The 21,510-nt window shown below is 48.8% G+C and overlaps 2 protein-coding genes across 2 annotated transcripts in view; one reads left to right on the top strand and one right to left on the bottom strand.

The window, feature by feature from the left end:
- Positions 1 to 3,422: 3,422 nt before the first annotated feature.
- Cby1 (chibby family member 1, beta catenin antagonist) lies at positions 3,423 to 9,452 on the bottom strand. Its single transcript, XM_036209114.1, has 5 exons — positions 9,362 to 9,452; positions 6,761 to 6,875; positions 5,348 to 5,453; positions 5,149 to 5,267; positions 3,423 to 4,093 (listed from the first exon to the last, which is right to left on the bottom strand). Exons 1-5 carry the CDS (start codon positions 9,421 to 9,423, stop codon positions 4,013 to 4,015), a joined length of 483 nt encoding a protein of 160 aa, XP_036065007.1. The 5' UTR covers positions 9,424 to 9,452; the 3' UTR covers positions 3,423 to 4,012.
- Positions 9,453 to 9,686: 234 nt separating this feature from the next.
- Positions 9,687 to 21,510, top strand: part of Fam227a (family with sequence similarity 227 member A) — a 57,200-nt gene continuing 45,376 nt past the window's right edge. The window contains exons 1-2 of the mRNA XM_036209115.1: positions 9,687 to 9,963; positions 19,141 to 19,300. Coding sequence (XP_036065008.1) covers positions 19,159 to 19,300 — 142 coding nt within the window. The 5' untranslated portion in view covers positions 9,687 to 9,963; positions 19,141 to 19,158. The remainder of the gene's footprint in view (positions 9,964 to 19,140; positions 19,301 to 21,510) is intronic.

Genomic DNA, 21,510 nt, shown 5'->3' with positions numbered 1-21,510 from the left:
TTGCCTCTAATACTGCCTCATACCCACAGAACTTTCTATTTCAGCTTTAGTGGCAACCCTCCCCTAATCCAGCTCAGCACAAATCCTCACCAGCTGTTGCCATAATGGCAAGAAATAATGCCAGGGGCCAGCCTAGCCAGTTTCCAGTTTGACTAAGAAAGGCTTTGAGGGAGAATTTTAGCCAGAACCTGAAGGAGATATCTATCCCAAAAAAGGAAACTTTTTTTTCCCCTCAAGACAGGGTTTCCTCTGTGTAACCCTTCTGTCCTGGAACTTGTTCTGTAGAGCAGGCTGGCCTCGAACTCGGAGATCTACCTGCTTCTGCCTTCCGAGTACTGGGATCAAAGGTGTGCGCCACCACTGCCTGGCTCCGAAAAGCAAACTCTCAATAACTGGAGCCATGTTGGTGTCTTGAGACCCATGCTGCTGATCTGAGGTGGCCTGAGCTGGCACCTGGGGCCATGCTGATATCCCGCCTGGGCTGCTGCTGAGGACCATGTCTGGGTCCATGGTCCTACTGCAGCCGGGATCTGTGTTGATGTCTGTGGCCTATGTTGCCACCAAAGGCCACACAGATGCCAAAGTCCTGGGCCATCCCCTGTGGCCATGTTGGTATTTGTGGGCCATGCTGCCGCCAAGGCCCTACCGATCTGAGTGGTTTGTGTTGCCATGCAGGGGGCCATGGTGACATCTGGGCCCAAGCTCCTGATGAGGACCATGTCTGGGTCCACTGCAGCTGGAGTGTTGATTTCCATGGCCCATGTTACCACAGGGGGCCACAGGAACCGTGTATGCTGAAATCTGAGGGCTGTGCTGAGCAGGCACCACCCTTTGTTGGCCACTGCAGCAAAAGAACTACATGGACCCCGATGGCATGGGCATAGAAGAGCGGGCTCCGTCTCTCCACTGAGGAGGGCGGTCCCAGCAGCCTGGAATGACCAAATCAGCCCGTCCCACCATCTACTCCAGCTATGACCTGCTGGAGTTTGTGAAATGACTGGTCCTGTGGAACCATAGCTGCAGATCTCCACGACTCAACAGGAGGATTGTCAGAGGAGTCTTGGTGAGGGTCCAGTATTGAGTGTAGCCGAAACCCGAGGCCGTGAACCAGACCAGCTACTCATTGCAATGGACATGTGCAAGTAAAGCTGAATGGACAAAAGGGTAGACTGCATGACACACCGCAGCTCGCAAGGGCGCTAAGACAAATGAAGAGGTATTATGGAAAGCCAGGAAAAATGGAGGAGCCAAGTGGTTATTTTGTTTTGAACGATTTTTTTTTTTTATTTTCTTTTTGGGAGGATACTACCAGGGTAAGGAGTGTGTGGTGATATTGTGTTCCCCAAAATATTATGTACCTTAATAAACTTATCTGGGGTCAGAGAACAAAACAGCCACTAGATATAGAGGCCAGAAAATGGTGGCACTCATGCCTTTAATTCTATCACTTGGGAGGCAGAGGTCCCTTTGGATCTCTGTGAGTTCAAAGCCACACTGGAAATAGCCAGGCATGGTGACTCACGCCTTTAATCCCAGGAAGTGAGGGCAGAAAGCAGAAAGGTAAATAAGGCGAGAGGACCAGAAACTACAGGCTGGTTAAGCTTTCAGGCTTTTGAGCAGCAGTTCAGCTGAGATTCATTCATTCAGAGGCTTCCAGTCTGAGGAAATAGGATCAGCTGAGGAATTGGCGAGGTAAGGTGGCTGTGGCTTGTTCTGCTTCTCTGATCTTCCAGTATTCACACCAATACCTGGCTCCAAGTTTGATTTCATTAATAAAACTCTTTAAGATTCCTGCTCCAGGGGTGGATATGGAGTAGGATTGTGGTGCTATTTTGTTTATGCCCTAACAAAGCTTGCCTGGAGATCAGAGTGCAGAGCCAGCCACTAGTTAGCCATAGAGGTCATGCCGTGGTGGCGGCACACACCTTTAATTCCCAGCACTAGGGAAGTGGAGACAGGAAGTGATATGGCTGTGCAGAGAGAGGAATAGAAGGCAGGAGACAGGAGCTCATCCCCACTTTCAGGCTGAGGAGTTGGCGAGGTAAGAGGTAGCTGTGGCTTGCTCCTTTGTCTCTGATCTTGCAGCATTTACCCCTGATATCTGGCTCCATGTTTTTATTATAAAGACCAATTAGGAATAAGTTGGAGGTTAGCCTGGTCTATATATCAATTTCCAGGCCAGCCAGGACTACCAGGGAGATTCTGTCTTAAAACAGCTGGGCGGTGGTGGCACACGCCTTTAATCCCAGCACTCGGGAGGGAGGCAGAGGCAGGTGGATCTCTGTGAGTTCAAGGCCAGCCTGGTCTACAGAGTGAGTTCCAGGAAAGATGCAAAGCTACACAGAGAAACCCTGTCTCGAAAAAAACAAAACAAAACAAAACAAAAACAAACAGCCTCCAAAGGGGGTGGAGGGAAGCAAAAAATAGTTTTCTTAAGGGAAATAGTGCTCGGAGCTGGGCGGTGGTGGCGCACGCCTTTAATCCCAGGAAGTGAGGGCACAGAGAGGTGGATCTTTATGAGTTCAAGGGCAGCCTGGTCTACACAGAGAAACCCTGTCTGGAAAAACACAAACACAAGCGGGATTGGGGGCAGAGTAGACTTCCAGGTTAGGCATTTGCTCAAGGATCCGGAAGTGAGGTGGGAGCTGTAGGCTGATATGCCTGCCTCTGTTCATCCGCCTGCAGTGTTCTGCTGGCCATTAGGAGAGACATATGCTACAGCCTCAGTGTAGGTAGTCACTATGGGTCGGGATAACTCAGAGGCCTCCAGCTCTTACCGTGTTGTCTAAGACAGTTTCCAAACTGGCCTCTGAACATTGTCTCCTTGTGTACATGCTGACAGGGCTGAACTAAGGGGGTGGGGAGCAATTGCAAAGCACTGAGCACACTGCCAGCCTCCACACCAGCCCAGGAGGGAACCACTGAGGCAGTCCCAGCTTAAGGCCCTGGGCTCCAGGCCTCAACCAGTGTCTCCTGCTTGACTTTCATGACCAGATTCCCCTCTGGCTAGATCATACTAGCTTGGGCACCGATTCCCACGCCATCCACTTCTCACCAGGAGAGCAGAGGAATTTGAGCATGAAGTCATTATTTCTCTTCTAGGGTGGTTTCCCACTTCAAGGTGCTGTTTTCTTTTTTAGATTTATTTAACTTATTTATATGAATTGGTATGAAGGTGTCAGATCCCCTGGAACTGGAGTTACAGACAGTTGTGAGCTGCCGTGTGGGTGCTAGGAATTGAACCCAGGTCCTCTGGAAGAGCAGCCAGTGCTGTTAACCACTGAGCCATCTCTCCAGCCCCTGTGCTGTTTTCCTAACCCGGAAAATTCTTTTGGGACTTAGAAGCCAGGCTCTGCTTACTTCTTGGGGAAGCCACACTGGTTTTGTTTCTGTTTTCCTTTACCTATTTTGCTACACAGAGATTACTGAACACCATTTAATAAAAATAAAAATAGTCAAAACAGGAAAGCAGAGTAGATTACAATGTGCTAGGGAAGGTGGGGGCTTGCTGCTGGGAGGCTGATGCCAGAAGAGACTGTGGACTGGGGAGGAGGATTCTTTGAAGGCAGAGAGAGCATTGGCTGGAGGGGACAGAGAACCCAGACCCACTTACCGTACACCCTCACATGAAGTGCTCTCTGGAACTAGTGGCAAACCCCAGCCACCCGTGTTCAGAGGTGAACTGCCAGTTGTCTGAACACGGTGACTCTGAGACATGGATAGTTAGTTATATGCTGTCACCTGCAGACAGCAAGTGAAGTCCATCTGGGGCCTGCTTTAGATTGACACTGTGGGTGGTGTGTCTGTGGTGCCTCCCAAGCTATGGCCCTGGTTGGAACCTTGGTTTCTTTCATCCCATGCCACCTCCCTACCCCGAGTCCAAGGGAGCTGGGGGTCTGTTAATGCTCTCTCCTAGGGCAAGTCTATTAATGTGACTACAAATCAAAGGGCTCTGCCACATCCCCAGTCAGTGGGACACTTGCTAATCTCCTAGCGAGCCTTCCCAGGCACGTCACTTCCTCCTGCGGTTGCTAATCTTCAGCTCATCCAATTCTTTGTCCTTCAAGTTGGACTCTGCAGTGGTCTCTGAAAGCTGGAAGGAGAGCGTGAGACTGTTACAAAGCGAGCTTATGTGCAGGCCATGCCGCAGGCTTGCACAGCTGCTCTGCACCAGGGACAGGCCTGCCATCCCTCACCTAGCTGGCCCTCTTTGACAGGAAAGCCTGGCAGTCCAAGGAATTACTCATAATTCAAGCCCTCAGCACTTCCCATCATTACGGCTGCATGCCATGCCATGTGGAGGATGACAAGGACAGACACTGGGTACTCTACAGGGAAGGGATTACAAATCACTTGGAGTTGTATAGCTCACATAACGGCACTTAGGGAGCGACACTGTAAACAAACAAATCTCGAATGGGACACTCTAAAGTAACGTTCCTTTCCTCATCAGGAACTTTGAATGGGCCGTACAGCACAATGTAGCTGACACTGAACACAAAGACAGAGAGCGGGCGGGAGGGAGGGAGGGAGGGCGGGTGGGCGGTCTCTACTGCAGAGCTAGTGTGTGGCTTGTATTAGTTCCATGAACTACTCTAATGCCAGCTGTCTTGCCGGGAGATGAAGCTGAGTAGTTAGCCAGCGGGGAGAAAGGCTTCTCATTGGTGCCATCACGTCTGTCATCACCGTGCACATGCACCTCCAGGCCCAGAAGACACAAGAGACTGAGGTTAATTGGGTATGTGCACTTGGCAGGTCTGCGCTGGGCACTGATTCAGTCTGAGACAGCGTACCTCCCCACCATCTGAGATGCCTTTATCCTAACCTCCATTCCTGCCATTATCCTGGGGCGTTCAGCTCACATACTGCTTCATCCGAGAAACTCCACTGTACAGACCTCTTCTCCTGTGCCAATGCCAGCCTCCACTTAGACTAAAGGACACCCTTCCACAGACACGGCAATTGTGGGTATTGTTACTAAACATTCCTGCTCCAGCCTTTGGCGGCAAGGTTGACTTTTATATTTGTAATTGGATACACAGGAAATGAATCTGGCAAATAAGCCCTGGGGAAATCAGTTGGGTGTCTTGACTAAAGGGAGGAGAGCTTCCTTGAAGGGGAAACCTAGGCGTCAATTCCATTCCTCACCATGTCCAGCAGAATGTCCACTTTCAGCCGCAAGAGATTGTTCTCTTCTTCCAACTGCTGGTTCCGTTTGCGCAGGCGCTGAGTCTCTCTCCGATCCACACCCCCACTAATCACTGTGTCTAAAGGAAGCACAGTGCAGGGGTGAAAGGGGGTTCCTTCTACCATCTTGATTGACAAAGCAGCCGGCAGGGCCACTCACCTGCCACCCACTGGCCATTTTCAAACTTCAGGTTTTGTCCCGCCAGGTTCATGGTGGGAGTTCCATAGTCGAGGCCCAGCTCCAACTCCCGAGTTGACCGATCTAACTGTGGTAAGACACTATGATGACTCAGGGAGCCACAGAACAAGAGCTCACATCCCAGCTTCTCCCACTGTACATTTATAATAAGGTAACTTGTAATTTGCTTAATATAGAAGCACACGGTTATGAAGAAGCATAAAATCCTTAACAGTTCCTGCTAGGGCTTGTTTAATGTGTGACAGTCCAATTTCTGTATTCGTTGACAGAACTCCTCAAACACTGCCTAAGTCAGGCCTGGTTCCCAAGCATTCAGAGATGAGTGTGACCAGCTCTGCCAGAGAGGAGCTTTTGCCCCTGTGAGGGAGACATGAGCAGCTCAAGAAGCAGGTCCAGGGTGCCAAGAGCATGCACACACACACAGAGAACACCCCCCCCCCCACACACACACACATAGCCAGAGAACACACAAAGAGAGAGGAAAGAAGCCCTTCAGGCCTGTGCTGAAATGTCTGTTCTTCAGTCGGAACTCCCTTGACCACCCTATCTAAAGGGACAACTTTGTTCCCACGCTACTCCTCATTAAGGTATCTGTTCACTGCCTTTATTATTTATTTTTGCTATTGGGACTTGATTATTATCATACACGGAGGCTTATTCTTACTTATAAATGCCCGGCCTTAGATTGGTTTCTTTCTTGCCAGCTTTCCTTAACTTAAATTATCCCATCTACCTTTTGCCTCTGGGCTTTTCCCGATCTCTTCCGTCAATCTTACTCTTACTCCATAGCTTGCTGTGTAGCTGGGTGGCTGGCCCCTGGAGTCCTCCTCTCCTTCTATTTATTCTCTCTGCCTGCCAGCCCTGCCCATCCTTTCTCCTGCCTCACTATGGCCATCCAGCTTTCATTAGATCATCAGGGGTTTTAGACAGGCACAGTAACACAGCTTCACAGAGTTGAACAAATGCAACATGAACAAAAGTAACACACCCTAAAATAATATTCTACAACACACCACCACATTTCAAAAAAAAGAAAAAAAATCAGGCCAGGCATGGTGACACATATCTTTAATCCCAGCACTGAGGAGGCAGAGGCAGGTGGATCTCTGCGAGTTCAAGGCCAGGCTTGAATTTGGTCTTTAAACATAACTGAAATTAATTCTTGGACAGGTTTTGGAACTAAAATGTAAGTCAGATTGGACATCATCACCTGGGACCAAAATCAGAATGAGGCTAGCTGTCTTAGTGGGTTCTTGAATAAACTCTCACACTCACACAGGAATTCCAACTTAATAACAGAAACTAAAAGGATGTCCTCCCACAGTGTTGCCTCTCCACCCAGAGACCACTCGTGGCACCCCGATCTCCACTCACAGAATGCAGGTTGGAGAGGGAGGCAGACTTCCGAGGAGGGGTCTTCTTTGGGCTGAATATGCTCCCAAAGAGAGGCATTACTGACTTGATGAGGAAACACCGATACTTCCTTCTCCTAGGGTCAAACAGGTCAGTTACTCTCTCTCATTGTTCTCAAACCATGAAAACATTTCAGTCATTGACGACTGGCAATATCTACTGGGAAGTTGTCCTTTTGGAAGGAACAGCAAAGGAAAAGCCTGAGGTCCTAGAAGTCCTGGTAGGAGAACCCCCATGCACTGGATGCTTTCTATGTGCCAGGCAGTATGCTAATGCCTTTGCATAATCTCATTGAACTCACAATTACCCCTTGACAAAGCCCCTCCTACTCACCCCCATTTTATTGGTGACATCTAGAAAGCTAAGGTCTTCAGTGGGAACGCGCATTTGAACCAGTCTTTGTGGCTTCACAGTGAGCCTCAGGCAAACCTGTGCCAAGCTGGCATCATCAGCATTAGAGTGTGAACCAAGGGCTGACAGTTCTATCCCTGTAAGCCAGTAAGAGCAGCACCAGGAACACTAACTTCCACATCTACGCCCTTCTGAAGCCTCAAAGCTACGCTGGCATTTCATTCCCAGAGTGACAGCAGTGCTCCATGTGTCAAGTCACCTGGCCGGTTATGAGAGGGAAGGTGTCTCGAGAAAAGGAGAGAGCCAGAACATGGTAGAGCTGACGATGACACTGTCACCATCACACCAGCTTTGATCACAACCTCCTGCAGTGCTCATGAATCGCTAACATCATTTAGGTTCAGGGAAGAGGTCAACTTTTTTATTTCTGGCTTTTCAAGACAGTGTTTCTCTGTGTAACAGCCCAGGCTGTCTTAGAACTGTCATGAACTCTCTTTGTAGCCCAGGCTGGCCTCAAACTCAGAGATCTGCCTGCCTTTGCCTCCCAAATGCTGGGATTAAAGGTGTGCACCATCACCACCTGGCATCTTTTTAATTTAAGAATAACAAATAAAGAGATGCTTTAAAACCACAAGCCTTCATGGTCTTTTTGGTTTTTCGAGACAGGGTTTCTCTGTAACTTTGGAGCCTGTCCTGGACTAGCTTTGTAGACCACACTGGCCTCGAACTCACAGAGATCCACCTGCCTCTGCCTCCCGAGTGCTGGGATTACAGGCGTGCGCCACCACCGCCCAGCTCATGGTCATTTTTTAATGTATGTGTTTATGTGCAGTATGCATGTGGACCTGCAGAGGTGTGTGTGTGTGTGCATGTGTGCAGGAACAGAGTCCAGAAGAGGACACCAGGTGTGCTGCTCTATCACTTTCTGTCGTGTTGCTTTAGACAGGGTCTCTCCCCGAACCTGGAGCTAGACTGGTGGCCAGCAAGTCCAAGCTCTGTCCCTGCTCCCTACAGCGCTGGGAGCACAGGTGTTAGATAGAGTCCACGGTAGGCTTTTGACTGGGGTGTTGGGGACTTGAGTTCAGGCCTGCATGCTTGTGCAAGCACCCACACTCACTGAGCCTTTTCCCCAGTCCGTCACAAAATTTTAACATGCACACACATCCTTCTAGATCAGAGTACAGGCCATATCAGCACCCTGCAAGACTCTGGATGACTTTATAAGCAGCTCCACTGAGATCCTGGGGTTCTGTTTTTGTTTGGTTTTTGTTTTTCCGAGACAAGATTTCTCTGTGTACCCCTGGCTGTCCTGGAACTCACTCTGTAGACTAGGCTGGCCTTGAACTCACAGAGTCACACTGGCCTTTGATTAATCATCTTTAATACTAGGGTTCTTTAGTGAAGCCTCTCATAGGGAAGGCTCAGGATCAAGAAAGTGAAGGGACTGTACTTGGCTTCCAACCAACACCACTGCTCACCCTCAATGGGACCTCAGCATTTTATCCCCTGAGAGCCTCAACTGCTTTATCTGTTGTTATTGATTCGATGTGTATGGGTGTTTTGCCTGTGTGTAAGTCTGTGTACCGCATGCCTTGGGTTTGCAGATTCCTGGAACTGGAGTTACAGGCGGTCATGAGCTGGGAACTGAATCGGGATTCTCTGCAATAGCAACCAGTGCTCTTAGATGAGCCATCTCTCCAGCCCTCTAGTCTCTTATTTATAACCAGGAATAAGAACAGCATCCAGTTTGTAGATGAGGAGTGCTTTCGTGTTTACAAGTTGTTGGGACGTTTGATGCTCACCATAACCCTGGAAAGCAAATCAAGCTGTGCCCCTCCCTCTACAGGGAACTGTACTTAATGTGCAAAGCTTTAGTTTGCATCAGGCTATAAAACACATTATCTTCATTCCGACAAGAAAGACAAGGAAGCATCTTTGGTTTTCACTGCGTTCTCAAAAGTGTCTGGAAAGAGTTAAGCGTCAGCCAGTTGCGTGTCTGCAGGCGCAAGGGCCACAGGACCATAGGAGTTCGGTACCGGTTAGGAGAAACCCTTCAAGTGATGGATCAAAACCACCGTCCCGAGTCACCGTCGCAAAATGCGCCCACGGAGCACGCCACCACCCGGCCAGCCCGCCACCCCTCTCCAGGGGTACCCGGCATCCACCCACCCCGTCTGGCCCCGGGCCTTCGCCCCGCGCTCCCAGACGTACCTTGCGCGTCTGCGAAGCCGGAGTCCAGCGCTATCCCCAACCTTCTGCAAGGATCCGCCCATGCCGCGTCAACCGTCGCGACTGCAATTGGCGGGCGCCGGGGGCCCAGCGCGCGCGTGCGCCGGTGCTATGGCCTCTACTACTGAGAACGGAGGGGGAGCCACCTCCCAGACGAGCTTCCGCGGATCAGCGGGACCCCCGCGGGTTCCCTCCGGTTCACGAAGCGAGGAAGGCCTCGGGAACGTCTTCTGGAGCTGCTCACACGCCAAGTGGCATAGTCAAGGAGAGGCGTGCCCCCCTAAACGTGTTGGTCCGGCCCCCGGGTAGCGCCGCCGTCGCCATGGTAACCGCGTGCAGCCGCCGCTGGGCCAGTTCACGGCTGTATTGTTGTGGGAAAGGAGTGTGTAGTGACCCAGACCTGACTCACAGTAGCAAAATGGCCTGGTCTCAGGCTCCCCCGCCCCGGCCACAAAGCAAAGCGCGCCCCTTCCCGGTGGTTTGGGGCCGCGGGTGCCGGCGGCCATCCAGAGCTTGGTCGGGTCCCCGGAGGGACCCGTGGTGGAACCCGCCCTGAGGCTTTGGGATTCCGCCGCAGCTTTCAGGTAAGACAGACGAACAGACAGAGGACTCCTGGCCAAGTAGCAAACTGGCTCCTGCCAGGCCTGCCTCCTTCGTATGCCCACGAGCAAGGGAAACCGAGGTCCAGGAAGGTCGCCCAGTGAACAAGGGGCGGAGGACTGGAGAAGCCCCTCCAAAATTCCTCAAGTCCCAACGGCGTGTATTGTGCTCTGTTTGGTAAATGAAAAAATAGGCCATCCAGGAGATGTTTCCTGGCGGCCTACTGGGTACATTAGGTGTCATCCCAGCCGTAAGGGACAGAACCAAGCGGTCTGTCTCCAAGCAGTTTTCTTTACCTCCACCTTTGCCACAGTGCATTTCAAGAGAGTGAAAATTTACGTTCAAAATTAACCATATCTAGCTTTATGTTCAACAGAAACATAAAACAGACCACCTTTGTAACTTGCGGTCATTCTAGCAGGTTTTTGATGTTGAACCCTGCCTGAGTGATCCTTGTGCACGCTGATCCCATGCTTTCCCGATGAGCTATACCCAAAGCACCTTTCGGGTTTTTGTTTGTTTGTTTGTTTGTTTGTTTGTTTGTTTGTTGGAGATACGGTCTCACTGGGTAGCTGAGACTGCCCTGGGGTTTTGAGATTGGGGCTCACTATGTAGTTCTGACTGATCTCCAACTCACAGAAATCCCCTGCCTTTGTCTCCAGAGTGCTGGGATTGAAGGCTAGTGCTACCGCGCCTGCACTTGACCCTACACTGTTAAAAGTAAAATCAAAACAGATTAACTTAACTCGACTACTGTTTCATTTAACTCGGTTTGTCCAAAATATCCTTAAACATAAATATTTTAAAATTTACCTTGCTTTGGTTTTTAATTTTAAAATAAAATGGACCTTCTTCAGTCCCACGGACTAAATTTCAGACCTTTGTTTCCGTGTGGCTAGTGGCTGCTCGGATGGGCAGCGCCCATGGAGCCTCCCTCCAGACATGTTGTCTCCTCCTCTCCCCTTTAGCTGGTCACCTCCCACACTTCCTTCAGCGCCTTCACCCCTGTAGTTAACTAGTCGACAAACTGTTGCAGCACTTGAGAGGCAGAGGCAGGTGGATCTCTGTCAGTTGGAGGCCAGCCTGGGCTACATAGGAAGTGCCAGGCCAGCCAGGGCTACACAGTGAGACCCTGTCTCAAAATAAACTGAACAAACCACACTATGTCGTCTCATCTCCGCCCTGTGAGCCTCCTTTGGAAGCAGTAGTGGGTTTTAATTCGTTATATGCATAACTTTTATAAATGTATAGTTTTGGGCTGGAGAGATGGCTCAGAGGTTAAGAGCACCAACTGCTCTTCCAGAGGTCCTGAGTTCAATTCCCAGCACCCACATGGTGGCTCACAACCATCTGTAATGACATCTGGTGCCCTCTTCTGGCCTGCAGGGATATGTGCAGACAGAGCACTGTATACATAATAAATAAATCAATAAATAAAGGTATAGTTTTGCACTTATTTTAATTTTGCAAGTCTACCCCAGTCGTCAGCCCCACTAGGGTTCATGGATCCAGTCTGGCTTAGCTCACCATCTTATGCCCAGTTGGAGCACACTCGCTGATCTGTGGGAGCTCCTTAGTAAATAGTCACTGAGTGGCTGAAAGTTAACAGGGAACCCAAGTCTGACTCCACAGTCTGCATTTTACATGCTATCAAATGTTAACTCTAAGTGGAGGTATTCAAATCCCAGCTGCCAGAGTGCCCCGAGGGGAAAGGTTCCTCAGCTCCCACTCATCCACCCCCAGCACCTGGCACAGTGCTTGGCATAGCGCAGCTTTCAATGAAGCTGGCTCTCCTTACTCCTCTTCAGGTAACGACAGTAAAACCTTACTGTGCTCCTGAGCATACGTATCCTTAAATGGTATGAGGAAGACTTCATCCTGGAGCAGTGTGTGTATTTTAAACATTCCTCTTTAGAAACATGCTACTCAGTTCTCACATTAGGCATGAGTAATAGCGTTAGGCTAAAGCTGGAAGCTTCCGACAGAGTCATCTGAGCCTAGCTTCTCAGAGAACATAGTGTAATTTTCCAGCCATTCTGGGGAATGGGTAGGAGGACAACGAGAAGCCTTAAACTGCACCTGCCTCCTCTTACCTCTCCCTGTTTGGCCTGTGAGGCTAAAGACTAGGAGCGGAGGGCAAGAAACAGTACCAGCCTGGGCCCGGGTCAGTCTTTCCTTCCATCCAGTGGGCTTGGGCAGGGGGATGGGGTGATGTGGAGGGATCCCTGCAGCCACCAGGCCAGCGGAGTCATGATCGGAGGGAGATAAGAAGGTAGTTCTGTTCAACAGGACTCAGTAGCTGGTGTTGATTCAAACTTTGAGAGTCTGACCCTGAGTAGTTTATTTTCGGCATGTTTAAGCACAATTAGCAAAAAGAAGTTTCCTGGTGATAATTAACTCAATTCCATGTGCACAACAAAGCTTAAGCTGGGACTGCATCAACACTCTTTGTAAAGCTAAAGTGCCGTCTTCCAGAAAGATGGGCTCTAAAGAAAACGGAGAAGAAAGTTCAAGATAAACAAGCGTGATAAGGGTTTGGAGGAGGACAGTGCTGTAGATGGACTGAGACAGACTAGCCACACTGATAGCGCAGAGGTCACCAGGCTGTTAACTGTGTCAGTGCCTTCTGGGTAGGAAAACGGGTTGTATATCTCTCTCTTTGAAGAGACAGCCCTGTTTTGTTTTTGTTTGTTTGTTTGTTTGTTTTTTGGTTTTTTGAGACAGGGTTTCTCTGTGCAGTTTTTGGTGCCTGTCCTGGATCTCACGCTGTAGCCCAGGCTGGCCTCAAACTCACAGAGATCCACTTGGCTCTGCCGATTGAGTGCTGGGATTAAAGGAGTGTGCCACCACTGCCCAGCAGCCCGGTGTGTTTAACCTTCCTGCTTTCCCCTGGTGCTGATCTGTGAGCACAAGGACTTCCATGCCTCCTACAGAGCGGTCTGTGATAGACAACTTCTTCAAAGAAACCAAATATTGAGTGATTACTCCAATGCTAGTGAGTTATTCTCCTACTGGAAAAAGACATAGAAGGAAGTCATTCCAGCTCAGGTTTCCTTTTTTGAGACAAAGTTTGTCGAGGTAGCCAAAGCTGGCCTTGAACTCTTGATCCTCCTGCCTGAGTCCCATCCCCCACTTCGCTGGGATTTTTAGCAAGTGCCACCATAGCCAGCTACCAGTTTTATATATTAAGTGCTGTTAACAGATGAACGTAAGATACATAAAAGAGTCATGGTTCTGGTGGCCCGGAATAATTCCAGGTCTTTCTAAAGATGATGTATCACCCGGGGACAAGTCCACAGATGAGAACTCAAGTGCAGAGACATAGATGGGGCATCAAGAGCATGGCATGACCCGGTTCAGCAGGTACAGTGCTCATCACGCAAGCCCAATGACCTGAATGCTACCCCTGTTACCCAGGTGGAAGGAGGAAACTGACTCCATGAGGTGGTCTTCTGATCTCCACATGTGCTCCATTGGTGTGTGTATCCCTGCCCCCATTAATAAAGATATTCATAGCATGATTGGGAACGAGGGAGAAGTCCATGGGCCAGGCCTCTGGGGTGCATAGCTGGGGAGAAGAGTGGAGAGGGAGACTGAATTGGGGGGACAGGATGCAGGAAGGAGTGTGGTAAAGGAGCCCCGGGTTGGTTAGTTTCTCCGTGACCTTAGCTCCCTCCTTTCATTCTGTCTGAGCTGCTTGAGGACAAGATCTAGGACTCATCACAGGTCTTTAGCCATTAGATCTGGGTATGGAGGGAGATAGAGGGTAGAGGGCTGGACCCAGGAGACAGGCCAGAGCATCCTAAAGCTAGGGCCAAGGAGTGGTGCAGTTTTCTGAGGATACACAAAGCCCTAGAAGGCTTGTGCTGAGGACTAGTGTCCTGCGATTACAACTCTCAAGAGGTGGAAAGGGGGCTGGAGAGATGGCTCAGTGGTGAAGAACACTGGCTGCTCTCCCAGAGGACCTCGGTTCAATTCCCAGCACCCACATGGCAGCTCACAACTGTCTCTAACTCCAGTTCCAGGGGATCTGACACCTTCATACCAACACACATAAAATAAAGTTAAATAAATTATTTAAAAAAAAAAAAAAAAAAGAGGTGCAAAGAGTCATGGGGTCACATGTGACAGGGCGAGACAGTGCAGAGCTTCCTCCATCTCGTGGTCTTGCTGAAGCCATTTCAGGTTTAACTAGAATTTGATCTCCTTGACAGAGAATCTCATGGAAAATTACCCAGCCCTGTTCTTGGAACCCAACGTTGGGATGTCCTAGCTAATTTAGCTTCTGTTAAATTGTCTGCCTGTACGGAACTCCCTCCCGCTAACTGCTTACCATAGCTTCTATTAAAATTGCTTCTGAAAAGCCCCCTGCAGCTGCTGGGCAAGATACCAGGATTCTGCTTTTAAAATCTCCATGTTCTGGACACTCGAGGCCACACCTAGGTCCTTGAATGCCTGGGTGTGGTCCCAACTGGCTGGAATAAAGACATTCAATTGGCTATAAACTGTGCCTGTGTGGTCCTTTCTGGTGGGTTCCCTGTAACACAACTACTCCAAACCTTCTCTACAACTGAGGCCCAGAAAGGCAAAGAGATTTGGTGTCCTTTCTAGTTGGGATGCTGACTTGCCGAGTAGTTGCAAGACAGGGTTTCTCTATGTTACTTTGGCTGTCCTGCAACTCACTCTGTGGCCAAGAATTCACAGAGATCCTGTCTCTGCCTCTAAAGACTAAGTCAGGGCTGTCATATGGCTCTACAGATAATGTGCAGCCAAGATTGAGGACTCAAGTTTGGTCTCTGGAGCCTGCTCAGTGGAAAGAGACAAGTCTCCCACACATAGTCTTTTGATCTCCACACATACCGGAGCATGTGAACTCACATGCATGAGCACTCACAAAATTAAAAACAAACAAACAACATAAAGAAAAGCTAGCCTGTAATCCCAGCACTCGGAAGGCAGAGCCAGGCGGATCTCTGTGAGTTTGAGGCCAGCCTGGGCTACCGAGTGAGTTCCAGAAAGATGCAAAGCTGCACAGAGAAACCCTGTCTCAACCCCATCCCACCCCACCCCCCCCAAAAAAAAAGAAAAGAAAAGCTAAAAGTTTCTATCATAGGTGTGGAGAAAGGCAGGCATCCTCAAGTTAAAAGAGTAAGTACAAAGCCAGGCGGTGGTGGTGGTGGTGGTGATGCATGCCTTTAATCCTGGCATTCAGGATGCAGAGGCAGGCAGGTCTCTGTGAGTTCGAGGCCAGCCTGGTCTACAGCAAATTTCAGGATAGCCAGAGCCACACAGAGAAATCCTGTCTGGAAAAACAATACAGGACTGAGGCTAGAGCCCAGTGGTAGGGAGTTTGCCTAGCATGTCTGAAGCTCTTAGTTGAAACACCTGCCGTGGAGGTGGGGCTGGCTGGGGAGTTAGCTCCGTGGGTAGGTTGCTTACTGTGCAAACATGAGGGCCTGAGTCTGAAACTCCCAAAAGTCTGGAACCCCTAAATCCATGGAAATAAAGTCAGTCTTGGTGGTGTGCACTTGTGCTAGAACATAGTCCAGAAATGGAATCTTGTGAGACTTCTGAGAGCTTGAGAGGACACTCCAAGAAAACAAGACGAGCCTTGTGACCTCAGTCTCTTCAAACACAGAACTGTTCTTGGAATGCTTTTTCATGCTCTTCCCCGGGTGTAGTGGATAGTTTATTTCAGATTCCTCATTATTGCTTGCTGGTGTTATTCAAGTAAATGCCTCTATGGAAAAACATGGTTTTGCCATTGCAGCTTGTTCTTGGGATTCTACACAGCCTGAACTCACGAGAACTTTAGTCCTATGTGACCTTTTAAAAATTATTTATTTTTATTCTGCGTACATTGGTATTCTGCCTGCACGTTTGTCTGTATGAGGGTGTCAGATCCCTGGAACTGGTGTTAAAGACTGTTGTGAGCTGCCATGTAGGTACTGGGAGTTGAACCCAGGTCCTTTGGGAAAGCAGCCAGTGCTCTTAACCACTGAGCCATCTCTCCAGCACCGAGATTTTTTTTCCAAAGATTTATTTATTTATTATGTATACAGTGTCCTGCCTACATGCCAGAAGTGGGCACCAGATTGAATTACAGAATGTTGTGAGCCACCATGTGGTTGCTGGGAATTGAATTCAGGACCTTTGGAGGAATAGCCAGTACTCAACCTGTGAACCATCTGTCCAGCCCCATGCTTAGTTGTCTTAAAGATTAGTTTTATTTTTATGTATGTGTGGGCACATGCCCACATGCAGATTGAGAAGAGGCTGGAAGAGGGCATCAAATCATGGGTGTGAGCCACCCAACCTCGGTGCTCAGACACAAAGGCAGGTTCTCTACAAGAGCAGCAAGCCCTGAGCCGTTTTCCCAGCCCTTGCTGTTGGTTCGTTCGTTTGTTTGTTTGTTTTAAGATTTATGTATTTATTTTGTATACAGAAGAGGGCGCCAGATCTCATTACAGATGGTTGTGAGCCACCATGTGGTTGCTGGGAATTGAACTCAGGACCTCTGGAAGAGCAGTTGGTGCTCTTAACCTCTGAGCCATCTCTCCAGCCCCCCGTTCGTTTTTTGTTTTTTTATTTTAAATTAGATTTCTTTAGTCATTGTGATCGGGTGTATGTGTGCCACAGCGCACATATAAAGGCCAAAGACACCTGTGGGAGTCAGGTCTCTGTGTGTACCATGTGAATCCCAGGAATCAAGGGCAGGTCACCTTTTCCTACTGAGTCATTGCCAGCCCCTGCCTGGTGGCTTGGACAATTGTTTAAGAATAATATTTGTAAAAAACAAACAAACAAGAAAAGAAGGATATTTGTGTTTTAAGGACTTTGTCTTCCGGATATTTTGCTACTGCGGTTGACTGCTTGGAAGACTTTTTTGTAGTGCATTGATACTACCTATTTTACATCCATTGCCTTGATGGCATTCCTTGTCCAAGCCTGTGGCCGGCCACCTGTCCTCCCCAGCTAGGACTTTACAAATAGGATTCATCAATTTAGGCAGCACCACACTGCCACTGCTCAGGGAAGGTAATGAGGTGGCCACCATGTCTGTTGATTTTTACACCTCCCTTCCCTTTTTACTGTCTGCTTTCCCCTCCCCCCCTTCCCCTTTTGGAAATGGTTGGGATCTGGGCAGTGGAGGCTGAGCAGTTTCGGGGACTCAGTGAGCACATGGAACAGGCCTTCTTTATACTGGCTTGCACAGCATGCTGCTGGCCCGGCTACATCCACATTCTTTTCCCTTAAATGCATTACATTTATTTGTTTATTTATCTATTGGAATGGAGGAAGTGAGTGTACCATGGCATATATGTCAGGGGGTGAGGGAATGAGTTCTTTGTTTCCACCGTTTAGGAATCAAGGTTGTGGGAATCAAACTCTGGTCATCAGACTTGGCAGCAAGTGTCCTGTGCCTCCGAGCCATCCCCCCCCCCCCCCCCCCCCCCCCCCCTTTAAAGACGGGGTTTCTCTGTGTATCCCTGGTGGCCCTGGAACTTACTTACTATAGCCAGGACTGGCCTTGAACTCAAAGATCCACCCGCCTCTGCCTCCCTCGTGCTGGAGTTAAAGGGGTTCACCACCACACCTGACCATGTGCAGCAGTGTATTGTGGGAACTGTCGGTGTGGGGGTGCAGAGGAGGAGACACTGGGGTGTCTGCTTAGCAGTTTCTGCTCTCAGCCATTGGAGACTCGGGACTGTGCTCAATGTGTTGAATTAATGCTGTCAAATGTGGATATTTTGTTTGATTTTGCGTTGTTCTGATATCTTAGCTCTTAACCAAGTATGTGTGTCTTTTTCTTTCCTTTTTTAGGTACAGCTGTAAGATACTTGTATATAGGAAATGTGCTATTCTTGCAGTCTTGATACTCAGGGTGGATTGTAAAGTATGAATTTGGTGGACTGGGTACATGTCTGGGTGGATAAGAGCGATCACCGTTCTGGCAGAGGACGTCACCTCTCCTCACTGGCTAGCCCTCCTGCGCCGACTCAGTCTGCCCTTCTGGCACCCCCAGGCTCTACCTGGTCCTGTCCTCATCAGTTCTCATCTTGTTGCTGAACTGTATCCCTGCATCACAAAACCCTGTCTCTAAGGACGACCTCAGACCCCACCCAACAAATAACCCTCTCACAGGTTATAAATAACCCCGGGCTTTCCATGTTATATATACTTTTAACTTTTTAAGTGATTTCTTTATTTTTATTGTATATACATTGGTGTTTTGCCTGCATCTATGTCTGTGTGAGAGTGTCAGATCCTCTGAAACTGGAGTTATAGGCAGTTGTGAGCTGCCATGTGGGAGCTAGGAATTGAACCTGGGTCCTTTGGAAGAGCAGTCAACTGCTGCACCATCTCTCCAGCCCCTCCATGTTATGTTTTTAAGCTATGCTGCCACCATGGAAACTACATCTTTCACATGGTGGTTCACAACCACCTGTAACTCCAGTTCCAAGGGTTTCTGTTCCTGATGCCTCCACAGGAACCAGGCACTCAGTTGCTACACAGACATGTATGCAAGGAAATACTCATTTATAGAAAATAAAATGGATCCTATACATGGGTCATGCAATGGTGGCCGTGTGTCAAAAAAATAAAATAAAATAAAATAAAAAAAGCCTCCAGTGCCTGTGACCCTAGCATTTGGGGGCAGAGACACTGGAACCCGGGAGCTTTTCGGTCAGTCAGACTAGCTAAAAGGTGAGCTTCGGATTGAATAGAAGATCTTGCCTCTAAAAATAGGGTGGCAAGTGACAGAAGAGCTATCCAGTGCCATTCCACACGTGCGTCACTTATGCATATGTTAAAAAAATGGCGATTTCAAGGGAGAAGATTACTTTGATGACATGATGCAGATGTAAAGGATATAGTTATAGCAAGGCTACTGAGGGGGAAGACGACTTCATAAAACAGATAACTTTGAATAAATATTTTGTATCAGTTGGGGAAAAAAAAAGGACTTCCCGAACAAAAGCCTTTCTTCCTGCTTAATTGTGTGTTACGCGTCTTACGGTCCCTGCTCAGCAGGCTGTTGTGTGGTCTTTGTGCTTTCGTTTTCTGAGATGGTTTTATGCCATTTTTTATCCCAGAAGGCTGACTGAATACAGAACAAGGTTGGAGTGGGAAAAGAGAGGAAACTTCTTGTCTTTCAGTTCACATAAAATTGGAAAATGGACTTTGTCAAGAGAATGGACGTCATCAATATCACCGCCTTGCCAATGATCCCATTGGACGAGCGCCTGGTGGTCTCTGCCAATTCACGGAAAGTACTGGAGAATGCTTTGAGGAAGCAGTTACAAGACCATCCACCCAGTATCCTTCAATGTTGTCACCCACAGTCAGACCACGAACATCTAACTGAGCCTTACCAGTGGTGTGATGAGGGCTTAGGTTCATATATGTTACCTGTTAGCCCACGCTACATGCCATGGTAATTTTCTCTGAGTCCTTAAGTCCTGTGTTGCCTCTAAAGGAATGTGATGTTTTGAAGGGTTGTCCAACTTGAGGTGATATATATATATATATATATATATATATATATATATATATATTTGGTTTTTGTAGACAGGGTTTCTCCGTGTAACAGCCATGGCTGTCCTGGAACTCACTTTGTAGACCAGGCTGGCCTTGAACTTAGAGAGATCCTCCTGCCTTTACATCCCAAGTGCTGGGATAAAGGTGTGTGCTATCACCTCCTGGCTGAGGTTTATTTATTTATTTATTTTGGTTTTTCCAGACAGGATTTCTCTGTAGCTTTGGAGGCTGTCCTGGAACTTGCTTTGTAGACCAGGTTGGCTTCGAACTCCCAGAGATCCACCTGCCTCTGCCTCCCGAGTGCTGGGATTACAGGCGTGTGCCCCCACCGCCCGGCTGAGGTTTATTTTTTAAGCAGAAGGAACTCAAAACACAGTTGCCCAGGTTGTGTCTGTTGAAAGAGGGAAAAAGCTTTTGATTGACTCCCCTTACTTGTGCCTTTCTAAGAATTGGGGCTGTGAACATAATAGACAGCAACTAGGAAGTCAGGAGCTAGCCCTCTGTCCCCAGAGAGGTGAGCTCACCACCCAGATTCTCCATTTCCTCTGGTTGACCTCACCTCTCCTCACCTGCTAGCCCTCTTACTCAGGCTCAGTCTGCCCTGCCCCTCTGGCATCCCCCAGGCTCTACCTACCCCTGCTCTCTCCCTGGTCCCACCTTCACTGAACCTTATCTCTCCACTCAACTGCATCCCTGCATCACCAAACCCCATCTCAGTCCATCCAGCAAACAGACCTCTCAGGTTATAAACAACCCCAGGCCTTTAAGCCTTGCTGCCACACCAGGCAGACTGCGTCCTCCACTGCCTCTCCCTTTCCACATTCCTCTCCCAAGCTTTTCTCAGAACAGCAGCTAGAGTGAGCCCATCTGACTCTCTCGAGTCTTACCTTCTTGGGCCTCTTTCTAAGGCCCTTCTTAATCCCACACTGAACTTGGCCCTGTCTGCAGCACATGTCCCTCTCGGTGTCCTGGCTTTCCACGCGCCTTCCCCACGGTAAGAACACTTGAGGGTAATGGAAGGGAGAAGGAGCCTGCTTTATGCAGGAGTGCAGTCGGGCGGCAGGATTATGAGGCTTACAGAGGCCGAGTCCTGGGAGACCCTGAGGCTACGACGTGAAGTGTGAAGGTGAAAAGGTAACAGATTGGGTGGAACTGATGAGATTCCAGGAGAGATTCAACTGCGAGGGATGACAGCAGGTGCCCTGGGCCCGTCATCCCACAACCGAAAAGCTCTCTTAAAGAAATATCCCAGGGGCTGGAGAGATGCCTCCACTGTCAAAAGTGCTTGATATTTCAATTCAGTTACCAGCGCCCACATCAAGCTGTTCACAGCCACCTGTGTCTGTCACCCCAGGGGATCCACTGGCATTGGCATGCACATGTTGCACATACATGCACTCAGACACATACATATATAGAAAAGTAAAACATCTTTTCTTTTTTTTTCTCTTTTTTTTTTTGTCTGGAGATGGTTTCTCCGTGTAGTTTTGGAGCCTGTCCTGGAACTCACTGTGTAGCCCAGGCTGGTCTCGAACTCACAGAGCTCCGCCTGGCTCTGCCTCCCAAGTGCTGAGATTAAAGGCGTGTGCTACCGCTGCCTGACAAAACATCTTTTAAAAAAAAAAAAGAAAGAGGGGGTTGGGGATTTAGCTCAGTGGTAGAGCACTTGCCTAATAAGCGCAAGGCCCTGGGTTCGGTCCTTAGAAAAAAAGAAAAATAAAAAAGGAAGGAAGGAAGGAAGGAAGGAAGGAAGGAAGGAAGGAAGGAAGGAAGGAAGGAAGGAAGGAGAAAGAAAGAAATATTCCAAACTTTGAAACTTCCCCATGGCCATGCTCACTCACCACAGCATTTTTTATCGTCGTGAGAGGTGTAAGTGGCTTACAGAGCAACAGCCCAGCCCTCCGGTATATGTTCTAAGTGGCTCGTGTGGTGTTACTAATCGATATTGTGAACATTATCCGGCCTGTAAGTTCTTGTGGAAAGGAGTC

The sequence above is a fragment of the Onychomys torridus genome, chromosome 16 (genome assembly GCF_903995425.1).
Source record: "Onychomys torridus chromosome 16, mOncTor1.1, whole genome shotgun sequence".
Classification (NCBI taxonomy): domain Eukaryota; kingdom Metazoa; phylum Chordata; class Mammalia; order Rodentia; family Cricetidae; genus Onychomys; species Onychomys torridus.
The sequence above is the reverse complement of the archived record's forward strand: the minus strand, read 5'-3'. Positions and strand labels throughout refer to the sequence as shown.